At 40.1% G+C, this 14,606-nt stretch overlaps 2 protein-coding genes across 2 annotated transcripts in view; both read right to left on the reverse strand.

The window, feature by feature from the left end:
• Nucleotides 1–5,341: 5,341 nt before the first annotated feature.
• Nucleotides 5,342–6,852, reverse strand: LOC135311782 (uncharacterized). Its single transcript, XM_064441792.1, has one exon. It carries the CDS (start codon nt 6,850–6,852, stop codon nt 6,049–6,051), a length of 804 nt encoding a protein of 267 aa, XP_064297862.1. The 3' UTR covers nt 5,342–6,048.
• A 7,586-nt stretch (nt 6,853–14,438) lies between these two features.
• Nucleotides 14,439–14,606, reverse strand: part of LOC104042549 (uncharacterized) — a 164,952-nt gene continuing 164,784 nt past the window's right edge. The window contains exon 17 of the mRNA XM_064441793.1: nt 14,439–14,572. Within this exon, the coding sequence (XP_064297863.1) occupies nt 14,439–14,572 (134 nt within the window). The remainder of the gene's footprint in view (nt 14,573–14,606) is intronic.

The following is a 14,606-nucleotide window of genomic DNA, read 5'->3' on the forward strand; positions in this document are numbered from 1 at the left end:
CTTTTGTTTATTCACTGGTTTCGAGTGGTCTATAAAAATGAGCAAAGCTTTCAGCCATTTATAATAAAAGCAAAATGACTAAAAAGATCTACTTTTTTTTAGTTTGCATTAATGAGTTCATCCCAAAATATATATGCAATAATATAGGAAATTAAGTTATAAATGTAGGGATGTGCTCCGAGTCACCATGAAAATCTGCATGCAAATGCATAATAATCACAAATCTACATTATTACAATATTAAAAAATACCTACAATTAAATTATCATGTGGAAATAATCATAATGTTATTGGAAACTCAATTATTGTGGCAACCCTTGTCGGGGAATTAGCAGGCTATGGCAAAGGCAAGTCAGACCTGAATTCATCAAATATATATTATCACAATATTACATGTTCACTTCGATTCCATGCAAAGACAAACATCCTCACTCACTAGTATCTGCTCAATGCATTTGTATTATTCATGAACAACTCTGTGATCTATTATACATACAAAACTGATTGTACGCTGCTTGCCGGAGGCTACAATGCAGAGACACAGAATTAATTTTATTATATACACATGCATGATAATTGTGTAGAATTCGGTCAAATATCAAACTCTGCTCCTGTGCTCCATTATTTTACTTTCCAAAAAGAGGTCTAAGGTCAGCAGCAATTTCTCTTTGGCGACAGTGAAACTCTTTGTCATTTAGAGTAGAAAGTTCCTGGGTACTAATGAGCCTGGAGCTGTGATGAATGGTCACACATTCCCTTTCCTTTCCAACCCCCACCCATCAAAGGGAAAATGTAACTTTTATTGAGATTCTCAAGAATTCCTTGCCTCTCATGCTCACAGAAGTCACTTTGGGGTGTGGACTTAGAAGCTTGGTTTTTCAGAGATGGAGGAAACTTTTTTGTTTGTTTTGGACACTTGGCTAAAATTGTGTGAGATCTATACAGTTAAGGAAACATGTTTGCAGCTGTAGTTTTATTCCTGTAGGAACTGCTGTTATTTTCAAGACATTTAAGTAAACCCACCAGAAGTGTTTTCGCAGGGCCCTCTTCCCTGCTACAAGTTTTCATTAAAAACAAACAACTACCTCCCCCTTTCTTCAATAGCACAAAAGAATGATGGGGAGGCCTTTTTCCTCTTCTCCCAAATCTTCCAAACTTTTTGCCAGAAAGAGAAAGATTAGTGTCATCCAAGACATTTGTAATTCTGTGAAGAGACAGGGAGATAGAAATGCATCGAACTTGAGAAGGGACTTGAACAAGCAGCACCACCTCAGAGTCCTGGTCTGGATTCAAATGTCATTGAAAGTCAGCAGGACACTCAGCTGCAATGATTCAGTTTAGGTAAAAGCCAGCTCTAAGGGAGTAAGTGGTATGCACGGATTTTGGCAACAATAACTACTGTCCCTGAGCTTCAGAGATGGGTATCAGCTCTGATGTACTGCAGTTACACAAACACCCCTTATGCATCTAGCCCAATGATACAAAAGAGTTGTTTTGGGAATGAGAAAAAGAGAAAGGTCATCTTTAACTGAGCAAAACAACTGTCCAGTGTGCCATTCTCCACACTGCATTAAAAATCAAACCCTGAAACATCTTTCCTTGTAGTTCCATTCACCATCCAGGCTTCTGGCCATCATGCCCATCTGAATCTCTGAGCTTTTAGACTGAGGAACATTTACTCCTTTCCCCATGCATTCAGAGTCGGGTCCCATTCAAGCATATCCCAAACCCGCTCTTGCATTACTGTGCTGCTTTCGACAGTCATAAGCAAAAGGTGCACTCCAATGCATTTGTCTTGTACATTCATAGCACTTATAGAAATAAACTGTAACCTCTAAAGGGTTTCTCTAAGTCTATTCATGAGCAAGGGGAGATTTAAACAGCTTCATCTTTAAATCTGTCTTTTGTATGCTTATGTCATGCCCAGAGTCCATAATTTTCATAGCTCCGAGAATAATGCAGGATGATCCACATTTAGTAGTGCATGGCTTGCAAGTTTACCACAATATTATACATTAACTATAAATTTGCAAAATCATCACTGTCCTAATTAAGGAATGTGATAGACACACAAGAAAATGTCAGGAAGGAGGGTGTGAATTAATCTCCCACGTAACATGTGGCTCCATCACGAGAGGTAAGTGAACATGTTAAGATGGGCTGTTTATCTTGGCTGACTCATTGCCATCAACAATAGAAAGAGCAAAAACACAGCTTTGATCAGTCTCCAGGGCAGCAGTTTAGCTAACTGAAATGCTGGAGGTGGAGAAGAAAAGCCCTTGTGTTAAATGTCTCAGTAATGCATATTTTCACTTAATAGTATATAACTCCATTCTGTTCTTAAAGATTTCTGGTTTTACACAGGCACAACCTACACCTTTTTTAGTGATGGCAATGACTCCAAGGGAGCTGGCACCTTTTAAACATCCCACTCTTCCGTGGTAAACCCATGATTATTTTCTGCCATTTCAGGCTGGCTAGGCAATTAGGTGAGCAGCAGGACCTTAAGACTCAGGCAAGCATCGTTTAACTTCAACCTTTGCTGTAAAAGTAGGTAACATAAGCTGTCAGGCTGTGGAGAAGGTTCCTTCTGGTGATCATTAGCTCAACAGGCTCTGGCAGGCAGTAAGATAACGGGAAGAAAGGCCCTATCGAAACTACTTGTTTTGTTATCATTGTCCAAGACCTGTGAATTCTTAGGTACATATAGAAAGCTTCAGTAACTCAAGCTCATAGTTCTCACTAGCACTAAACCCATGTGGTTTGAGTTTGGATAAAAATACATATTTTAAGAAATTCAGTTGAACCTTGTGCAAACTACCAAACCTTTTAACCACATGAGGAGATCAAACAATTTGGGTGGACAAACTTTTATTAAACCTGAGATTGTAGCTCTGTCTGGTATACTTGAAAACACCTCCATGGGTTTCCCATGTCATTCTGGCACTTTCCCACTGGCCTTCAACTGCTAAAACATACAAAGAAAAAAACATAGTTGTTAAGCCCAATTTTCCAAGCTTGTAAAATGAAATAATTTTAAAAATCATGTAGCTTTTAATTGGTTTGCCCAACTCCAGTTATTAGTAGCCACACTAGAACCACCAGCTAAACAGCAAATTGTTGCAAAGACCAATGTTATTTCCTCAGTTAACATTTATTTTGCATGTACCCATAAAAGCACTACATAGAAACAGTGTGCACACACAGAACAAGTCCTGGCTTCATTTTCTTGCCAGCTATCAGACAGCATTGCTCATGCACAAATCTTCTGGTAGTTAATATTAGTAGTGCAGAAGCATCTACTGATCCCAGTTAGGATCAAGAAATTTTATGAGAGGTGGTGTACAAAACAAAGATTGTCACAGTTCTGACACAAAGCACTTAGAGATGGACAGGTTGACAACTCAACTATTGCTGCACTGTGTATTATATAAGAAGTATTTTTTAATCTTATTTTAGTCACCCTTAAATGCAAATATGACACTATGTGGTAATGGAGGGAATTCCACTTCTTGCAACAAATGCAGGACAACGTTCTATCTCGGCAGCTACCAAGGCAAAATAGCTACTTTGTCTTACCAGGGTTTGTTTGTTTATTTTTTAAATATTTTTGTGCATATATTTTATTTCAGTGGAAAATTCAATGACATGGTAGTATTAGTCAAGCTGAATTTAGAAGATAATTAATTTTCAAACAACAAAAAAATAAGAGTTGCTCAAAATTAACAAAACTATACATTTTGACTGTCTTATCAATGGGGACAATTTGACATTTGATTTCAAAATTCAGTAATATTTTTGAGACACATGGCCCTTCTCCAACACTTCTTTCCCCAAGGGAGATGGCATAATAGTGGTTTGCTTGCATTTGTTTAACAGAACACTTTCTCTCACTCTTAACCAATGACAGAAAGGCTTTTCTGGTTCATGAAGTACAAAAAAAAAACCAAAACCAAAAAAACCCACAAAAAACCCAAATCTTTGCATAACCCTATTTGCCATGATCAACCTTCCTTCTTGGGAGGCATATTAAGACAGAGCAAGTTACCTTTGAAGTAAGTCTAGTATTTAAGTGTTCTTTGGGAAACCTGCATTACTGACAGAGAACAGCTTTCCCAAGACTGAGCAGAGAGCTGGATGGAACCAGAGCTCAGGAGTAAAGTCTCCCAGTCACATGCAATCCCCAGCTCTCTTCTGCAGCCCACTAAAGGCCCCTGGCAACCCGAATCCCCCAAATGAGGCAGTAGAGGATGCTTCTTCAAATATCTCCTTGATGCCAAGGATGTTTCTATGGTAATTCTGCATTCAAAGTTACAGGCTCGTGCTGTGTGAGAGGCTACACCAGGGCCCAAGGAGATGAATGAACCTATCTAAGGTTGCGCATACCCAGGGGGCTTCCATAATTTTGGGTGCACAGAAATACAAAGACAGAATAATGACAATGTTGTGCTGCACTTCAGTTGTTGGATTACTTCAATACCTTGTTCACAGATGTGTGCATGTGAATCTAATCAACCAAACTCCTTGCAGACAGCAGAGATTGTTTTGAGACATTATTCCTGCTTCTGCTACAGAAAAAGAAGCACCAGCCTTTCATAACCTCTTGTATACAGGGGTGTGTGTGCGTGCATACGCAAACACACACCTCCTCTCTACACGCACAAAAAAACCTGAGGATAAAAAGTTTCCTAGATATAGCACATTATTCTCAGAAAGATATGACTTCTAGTAAGAGACTCATCTTTTCATGCAGAAAAAACACCAAAAACCTGTTTGATTTTTCATCTACCTAAAAATTGACAACAAGAAAGAAAAAACACAACAGGGGAAAAGGAAAGGTAGCTCTATCAGAAATAAATATCTAAAGAAAATGAGATTTTTCCATATCACTTTAAATCCTAGAAAAGGCAGCTTTTCAGTATCTTTCCATCTTGAATAATTTTTTGCTTCAGATCCTAAAACAGCACATTCGACTACTCAATTTGCTGTTCAATAATGACTCGCATTGTCTTTTAAATGCATACAAAAATGTTGCATCTTTTTGCTTTCATTTTCCCTGTGTGTTTGTTGCATACTGACATCAAATTCCCTGCAGGCATCCTAACCTTGCAATTGGAGAAACAGTGCTCTAGGGTTTTCCATGTGTCTAATACACCTGGATAAAAAGTGCTAATTGTTAGCAACTTCCATTAAATGACAGCAGTAAGGCACAAAATATGCTTGATTTGCAGACGCTAGTGCCACTGGGAGTTAGCAGCAGATTAATAATTGTGCAGACCTTGAACATTCCCCTGGCACTGCCAGTCTGGGTTTCCACTGTAACACCAGATTACAAGGCCTTTGTTTTTAGCTCACTTTCCTAAGGAAATAAGGCATAGGCAGTTCCACTGTCTCCCTGTGCGTGTGTTTGACTGTCCTGCCTTCCCACAATAATTTCTGGTCAATCTAAATACATCTTATGTGAGGGTCGAGGTCACAAATGTACAATAGCCTTAGCAGTTTTGTGAAAAACAGGCAGCTAGGTAGATATTATCAAGCCTGAGCGTAAGTATTTCAAACATCCTGGCTTTCTAGATTCAGGCATTCTTGTGAACAAATGAACCCTAATTCTGCTTAAGTTTTGTTAGCGCTGAAAGTAGAAGGGAGATGTGCCATATCACATATTCAGTAGGCAGCAGCTCTTCAGTTTGACCACCTTTACAGGTCAGGTGTAAGAACAGGTTCCCAGTTGTGGGTTTTGGTTTTTTTTTTTCTTTTTAAGAAACTATATGTCAAAAATCCTATTTCAGCTTGAGGCTTTGAGTGTGCATCAGGAGGCAGCTTCTTGCACAGGTACAAGCTTGCTCCAGTTTCCTCCAGACAAGTTCAGGGACCAACACTTTACTTTCTCTTTTCTTCTTGCTCTGCTGCTTGTGCTGCTGTTTCCTCTCTGCTCTCAGCGCATGTGGGCACGTACTCTTGGGTATGAGGACACCACCCTTATGGCGTGCAAGCTTACTGACGGCTCCGGTGGCATTACAAAGCTCATTTCTGCATGCAGCAACACGATTATGGCGAAGGTGAGGGCGAGGTTGAGCGAATGTGTTTCAACACTTCTTTCTTGGTATTTATTACCATGCCGTAGCATTCCTGCAATCTGGCCTGCTGCTGCTCCAGCTGCTTATGCAAGCTTCTGATTGAGCGCAACAGCAGAAGCCGTCGGTACATAGCTAGCTGGAGCCGATACTTCTCCTTTTCCTCCTTTTTCTTATTTTCTAAGGTCTCCATTACTTCTGTGGTCTTTGCCCAAATCACCTGGCCTAGACTACAGGGAGCCATATCGCCCTTAGCACTGGTCCCCACCTGCAGCATGTGGCAGCCCCTGGGATCCTTCCCTGGCAGGGCAGTGACAGCTTGTGGGGGCTTGCCAGCCCTGCCGAGTGCCCTTGGGACCTGCAGCACCTCTGAACTCGGGTCACCATCGCAGCAGTGGCTTTTGGAGCATGGGGAGGCAATGCCTGCAGGCTGCAGGTTACGAACTGCCGCAGGGTATGATGAGCCACCTAATGATGTATTTACAGCTGTCAGAGGATGCTCAGCCAACCCAGAGGCTGCCCACTGTGCCTGGCTACCACTAACCATCTCTTGGCCAGCAAGGGCTTTTGCCTGGGCTGCAGCTTTGCTGGAGAGGATGGACAGTCTCTCTGGCACTGCTGAGTTTCCCTTTTCTTCATTAAGGGTGGCTAACAAAGGGCTGGCAGAACAACACAGAGATGCTGCTATAGCATCATGATTCAGAAGTGGGTCTTCATCATCACGCTTATTTGGGATGTCCTCTTCATCTGCTGGCATTACACCTACTGTCTCAGCCATTTATCGCAGGAGCTACAGAAAGTTTCTGTGGACAAAGTGGAAGCAAGAGGATTTCATTTCCACATACACACACACAGAAGCCCAGTGCAGAGTGACATTTGAAGAAAGAACCTCTCTTTATATTTAAGCAATGGACCTATTACTTTTCTAATAAAGCACAACCCTTGGGTCACTTCGGGCCATTTCTTGTGATTTGCATTAGATGTTCTTCGAGACACAACATTAATCCAATAATAATTAAAATGATATACTGTACTATTAACATTCTCAAATCTTTAAAGGCAAGCGATCTATCCCTGCAGCACTGGCTGTGCTGACTAATTAAACAGAATACAGTTGTAAATGGGCATTGTAAGCACTTCTCCCATTTAAGAACACAGCTCTAACAAGTGTAGTTTGTAGAGACGGGCGAGTTATCAGGATTGATCAGCTTTAAAGGGAGGCGGACGTACTACAGACAGCAGGTTGCATTTAAATGCCCTCTCCAAAATTAATCTGTCTGCTACCAGTTTGTTTACAAAGTTGCCTTTTCCCCTCCTATTAATTCAAATAGTAAAGGTATATTAGCACCATGCTAGCCATAGACAGGAAAAAGAAACCAAACACTTACCAAGGTTACTGGGGGAAAGGAAAAGAGTTACAGTGCACTGTGTCTGTGTATCATGTTTTCTTGAATGTGAGTCAGCACAATCTGGAACAGAAACATCACAGTGCTGGAGCAGGAGCAGCAATAGCATTACACTGTTCCACCCAGCAACAACACAGTCAGTCCCAATCACAGAGGAGTGCAGGGCTGGTTTCTTCCCCCGCCAAGAGGATATTCCTCCCTGGCATCCAGCTTTTATGTCATTTCTGAGCACCAAAATGAAATCCAGGGTTGGATGACACTTCCTTTCCCACCTTAAAACCAAACATACCTGATTCACTCATTCTACATGGGGACACTATCTATGGCCCTTCCCGTCCCTGCCAGTCAGCAAGGAGGTAACACTCCACCAGAAAGAGGGTGAGGCATTCTGGTTTCCAGTGTACACATTTTCTTTCAGAGAAAATAAGCTTAGATATGCTTTATCTGCATGAACAAACTAAATGCAAAAATGAAACAAGCATTCAGTACCAACTGAATACTAAGCATAAAGGCAGGCAGAAGCTGTAGATTTAAGTGTTTAATGTACACCCATGTTTAATTATGTTGGCCTAATCTTTAAGGAGCAGCTCTTTATCCAACTAAGGTATCCCACAGAACAATAAACTTTATCTGCACCTTTGATGTTCAGAAAAGCTACCTTCAGCATCCTCTCTTACTTGTAATGCCAGGAACAAAATTCACAAATCATGTATGTGCATCTACTTCAGTCAACTTACCACAGGGCTTCAGTTGCCCCAAGACTTTCTGTACTCCATTTTGCTAATATAAATAGAAGAAAGAACCAATCCAAAATACTATCTAGAATCTTCCTGGAGCAGGAAAAGAATAAAGGTAGATCCTATCTCCACTCCTACGTATGCTGCAATACAGATAATAACTTCTTATTTTTCATCTGTACTGACTATCTTTCTTTCTGATGAATCTGTTAGGATATACTTCCAACCTTGAACATATGAAGTCCGGTTAACATAAATTCAGATTTGCACCCTGAGGTCTAGCTTGAATACATTTTTTTTGGTGCAAGACATATTTTGCATGGAACTGGTAAAATAAATTAAACCTTCTGTGTTTATGTGCCAGATCATGCTGCAGATTATATAAATAATACAAGGAAGATATTAATATCCAGCAAGTTAATAAACCCTCAAGTTTATATCTTGGTGATTGTCATTTATCACAAGTTATGGTAATTGAAGAATACGGAATTCAAATGACATGGATTTTACTGTATTACACACTGGAAAGGTTCATCGTAATACAGCATTATGTATAAAGTCTTTTTAGTTTCAACTGCTTTCCTCTCCAAAGCACTGCAGGCATATCTTCCCACTACAAAGAGGACATTGGATGAGTGCTAGGTAGTACATAGTCTCCAGCTATGTCAATACTTTTCTATCCTAAATAGATGTTCCTCACTTCTACCTTTGTAGCAATTTGCTGCAAAATAACTATTTTCTAATACTCTAACAGGGCATGAAGAAAATGAGTTTGGGGTTTGGGTTTCTGGGGACTTGTTTTGCTGTTTGGTTTTGGTTTTCTTTTTTTTTAAAGGTCTCTGCAGCTTTAATTTTTTCAGCAAAATTTTACAGGCAGCATTGTCTGAATGGGTGGGGAGGGGGACAAAAAAGTGGGTTTGCACACCAAATTAGTTTAATCAAAAATTATATTAAATGTTTTATATGTCTGGATCTGGATGGAATATATAGCATCTGATACAAGCAACTAAACAATAAAACTACAAACAATCAAAACTTATTGAGCTAGATGGCTTGTCATAGAATATTATGACGTCAGCTGTAATCTATGAAGCTAAATAGCAAAAAATATTCAGTCCATTGGACTTAGCGATTCAGCAAAATAGAAATATCATAAAAGATACATATTTATTATTGCTAAAATGCAAGTGCCACTTATGGCTAGGGCTGCATGCATGTTTCTGTTATTACCGTCCCTTGCATTGTTCACAACTTCCTAAAATCTCACCTGGAGTATCAGATGGGAATTTTCTAGATTCAGTTTCTGCCTGAAGGTGAATGTATCCCGAACAAATTAGCCAAAAAGACTGAGATGCTTGAGTACGAAAGCAGGAACAAAAACAGTCTTGCTGCTGGGGAGATTTATAAAAACCTTTCAGGAGAAAGTCCTCTTGTGCAACACACAGACTGGGGAACAAGACCACAACTCATTTCAAAAGGAAACATGTAAATTCTTGTTCTGATACACAACCCTTCTTTTCCCCCAAGACTGTTACCTTGACAAAGTGACTCCTACAGTTTAGCCCCTTTTATTTGCAATTAGGCAGCTTAGTAGAGAGACCTGAAAAGACCTTACATTAGCTTCCGCTGCTGCAAGAGGTACATTGTGCCATTTCACTGATGAAGAAACATTTTGAGAAGACTTTGCTGTTCCCACTGAGAGCCCGTCACAGGCAGACTTTGCTCAATGCCTCTTGCTCAGTCCTGGACTTGTTTTCCAAGGCAATATTTGTGGGAACCTTTCCAGGCAGAAGCTGCTTCAGATTTCACAGTGAATACCTCTGTCAGTCCAATGCACTGAGAATTTCAGGTAGGTAAAATGAAAGCAAAGATGCCTCCAGTTGAGGTTCATTGCATTTTATTACCACCCACTCACAAGTAGATGCAACTGCAGCAGTTTCAAGGTGCAAACCCTAGGGAACCACATTCAAGCTGTCAGTCTTCCATGCCCCTGCAAAGGTCTATGCCAGTAGAGGTTTTTAATCCACCACACTCCTTCAGATATTAGCTAGAAGAGGTACTTGGCAACCTACAGGCTCATTCATACCTGTAAGCATGTGCTGAAATGCTCTGTGCTTGCCTGCCTATAAAATGAGGGCTTAGCCATCACGGTTGTATCTCACATGGCAATAGGAAAGAAATGGTCACAGGGGAGTCCCTGCAGATAGTCATGACAACTATTTCTCCTTTCACTTCCAATTACAGTGCCATTCCCTGGTGTAGACAGACGTGAGGACAGGAAGGTGCTTGGTCTTGTTTTTTTATTAAGTACAAATATTTTATTGAAGTTCAAAGTGTAACAGCCAAACACACGAACAGCATCAGAAGATGATAAGCACTGGTGAAGATATGTCATTATAAGACTGCAGCCTGTGAAGCTATGTTGTTTTGTATTTGAGTTTGGGGAGTACTTTTAACAAAGTAGTAAAAAAAATCCTATTACACAGTAGAGTAATTCTATATTTTATATTAATGGTTCTTAAAGATCAAAAGCCATATTCTGTCTGTTAATGTACACACTCACATGGCCTCCTATGAAATCGATGAGATCCATATGTGTGCATCTGAGTCCTAAGTTTTTCCCCAAAGATTCTTTAAAATCATTTTACAGAGCAGTAAGTCATAGAAGAAAGTCATATGTTCCCTTTCTTCTGCCTCCATACCCAAAACAGACATGAGTTATTACAGGCTGCTCTGCATTATGCTGGATGGTAACGGTACCCCGAGGGGCCACTGGCCAGCTAGAGATTGCCATCATTCTGCTCTCACCCTCATCCACACCTAGACATTTCTGCAATCCCTTTACACCAGCAGAGAAACAAGAACGAAATGGAGACCAGCTCCACGTGCAGCCCACTGATGATATCAAGAAGTGCTCTAGATATTTCAGCAGCAGGGAAAAGCACAACGGGATATCTCAGTGGCTTTCAGACAGAAGGAAATTAAGTATCTGTACAGAGCTGCAACGCAATCATGTGTGAGGATAATCTGGAAGCTTGTAAGAAAAAGCAGAGTGGATACTTGATTTTACCAGTGGGGAAAGGTTCAGTGGCTTCAAACCTGAAAATCCAGGGCTTCCAGTAGACCATCTTTATATTAAGGGTAAAAAACATTGAAACAATCTGCCACAACTGGCAAAAATTAACAGGCTTGCTGCCACTCTCAACAGACCTGCCTGTCAGAGGTGCAAATCTCTGAAGGAGTAGCTCAGACTGCATTCAGACTAAGGTTGAGTTGAGTTTGCAAGCTTTGAAATCTCAAGACTGCAGGTGCCAAAGTGACCCAAACACTAGGAAGGCCTTGATGACAGCTCTCACTGCAGTATTTCAGCAACTTTACTCCTAACCCTGCTTGGGCTTAAATATTCCCAGGGACACAAAATGAAAAATATATTTATATGGTTTTATAAAGATATTTTAAAAGTGGAATGTTTTTATTTTTCCTCAAGGCAGCAGCTGTTCTCCCTACCATCTATGTGGAAAGCATTAGCTTATGATTTGAATCACCATTAACTGAGTAAAAGAATAACAGCATCGTTGCCTAAACCAGTTTACAGTCTAAGTCCACATTCCTGACATCTGATCCATGGAGCTGTGTTTTTATGCTGAAACAGCCACAAAGAACTTTCTAAAGTCTTGTTGTGAACTCAGGGATCTACTTCAGCTCGCACAATAAGCAGTTAACATTGGCACAGAAGCCACGATGGGTGGCAGGAAGAAACCGTGGGCACAGGTAGCTGGGCTTTTGTTTGATTTTCTCCAGTCTGGACAGACCGATCTGTATTGAGCACACCCAATAGCCATCAAATGGGCCAGCACATTTCAATGCAGAGCAAACTCTGCACTTCCAAAGTGGGTTAATAATGCTTCCCAGTGGAAAAATAAAGGAGGAAGGCTTGCACAACCACTAGGAAGTAGTAGGGGGACAAATGGAGATCTTTATATTGACTTCAAAACCAACAATGAATCTTGAGGACTGCCAGTTTACCCCATTTACTGTTTCTTCGCTAATGGAGAGAACACGCTTTTCTGTAATTCTTTACAATTGTACCGAAAAGGAAAATCTGATTTAAAAGTGAAAAAATGTTGGGTTGCAAAAAATAGCTTCCCTTACATGTTAAGTGAAAAATAAATTCTAAAATATTAAAGGTTTGGGTTTTTTTTCCTATACTAAAGGGAAGATTGTGGTTTATGGTAGAAAAATTAAAGGTGACCTTCTTCAGCGTTATGTTTCTGTCTCTATTTTTTTTAATTTTAATTTTGCAGGGTGCCTATGATTTTGTTCAGCAAAAAATAAAATGTGGGAGGGGAAGAGAAAAAATGCAAAAGAATTTAAAGTAGGACGATCACATAACCTGAGATGCTATTACAGCCTTTCTGTGGAGAATAGACTAAAAAATTCTTTCTGCAGAAAAGATGGTACTTGAAATATATTTGAATAACCTCCAGTATTAAAAGATTTAAAAGTATTGCTCATATATTGCAAGAACTCCATGCCTAGCAGGTAAATACTGGATTACCCAACCTAGATGTTAGATTTCAGATGTGAAAATGAGCATGTAGACAACTCACGTGTCTAGTTACAATTCACATCCGGTATGCAATGAAAGAAAAATCCTTTCTGCTAAGGAATATGTAAACAGACTGTGTAATTTTTGATAATTGATGCTTATGTTTGCTTTCATTTTGACACTTGATCATAACTGACAAACCGATGGCTAGGAAAGAAGAAAAACTTTAAGCTGTAAGAATAATAAACAGCGCACTGTGAGAGATGGGGCGGGGAAACCCTTACGTGAGGGGAAAACATCAGCAAGTGGGGCTAAGCCACAAATAGATAGACAAGTAATTGTTTGCTGTTTCACCACAACTTAAAATTAATTTACAGGCCTTTCCAGGAGCCAAGTGCATTTTTTTTTAAAAAAGTAACAATATTAAATACTTTAAAAAGGGTGTGCCTTTTCTGCCTTAGCTGTTAAACCAGAATAGTATTAAGTGAGAATATTACAAAAATTGCATTTAATATAAAATTATTTTTTAAGAAACGGTTTCAGATCAAGCGCCTAAAAAATAAATAACGGATGCGTTCATGCCGTTTGAGCCTAACCATTTCTGTGAATCTTCAACTGACTCATGAGGAGCTTAACTCTACAGATCAGTATCAAGGGCAGAAAATACTGCATCTACAAACATCATCTCAAAAATTCTACTTTCTCATTCAGTATGCCTTCATGCGTAGCCCACCGTGGTGTTGCCTACGTATCAACCCTTGCATAGCACCCAAAGCAATCCAGCTTTACTGATAGTGTCTACATAGGCTCACTTGCTGTCTGTGTTGTCCACACACAAACACAGAGTGAAAAAAGCTTTCCCCAAGCTCACTCGGGGCCAAGAAGAAGGTCAGGCTTGCTCACTCCATAATGCCTTTGAGGCTGCTAACGTGGCTGAGATGGATGAGAGTGAGTAGGATACAAGCCTGTCTGTCAGCAAAAAACATGATCTCAGCAGTATGTAGTTTAATTGATCTAAATCTCAACTACAGCAGAATTAACAGACTCCAACAGGGATAGAAGGCATATGGTCCACAGCTTTTGTTGTACTTGACCGTGTTCTTACTTTGCAACATAGGCATTGCTCAGCAACCTGGATTTTTGCAGCCTGCTTCCAGCGGTTAGTACAGATAATTCTTTCACACCAGCAGTTTCATTTTTACATCCAGAGGCTCTTTGCTGAGTGTCTGTAAAAGCCCAATTCATCACCTGCAGAAATATCAGCTAAAACCCTATCACTTTTCTGTAAGTAAAATCTTTAAGATATTAGAAAGTAACAGAGAAAAGATAGCCGTATACAATTAATGAAAGATAAGCCTCCAAATGTTTGGATGTTTATTTTAGAGATGTGTATCTACAGATACTTATTTCTTAAAGGAAGAAGAGGTATGGAGTCCAATTTTGATTTGATTGAACAGAGGACAGGCTAAGAAAGAAGAATCTGAGATACCAATCCCATCGAAGTCTCAGGCTGAACAGAAGAAATAATGTGTCCCAGAAACAACAAGCATAGTTAGGTTCTGGATGTCAAAATTAGGTAATGCTTCCTTGTACCACTTAAGTTCCCTGCAGCTTTGCCTGCTTGAATCGTGAACCTTTGTTGAACCTCTCTGCACCCCAGGCAAATGTCCTGCTAGAATCCCACTGGCACGTGTAGTCCCAAATCCTCCTTGTACCCAGAAGGCATTAGCAAGTTGTTATTACCTCCAGTGACACAGGTCACAATTTTATCCTCAGCCAGGCTTACAGAGCCTCCTTGAGATCTAGCTGAAGAGCATTAAGAGAACAGAGAGCAAGACCA

The sequence above is a fragment of the Phalacrocorax carbo genome, chromosome 2, assembly GCF_963921805.1.
Source record: "Phalacrocorax carbo chromosome 2, bPhaCar2.1, whole genome shotgun sequence".
Lineage (NCBI taxonomy): Eukaryota > Metazoa > Chordata > Aves > Suliformes > Phalacrocoracidae > Phalacrocorax > Phalacrocorax carbo.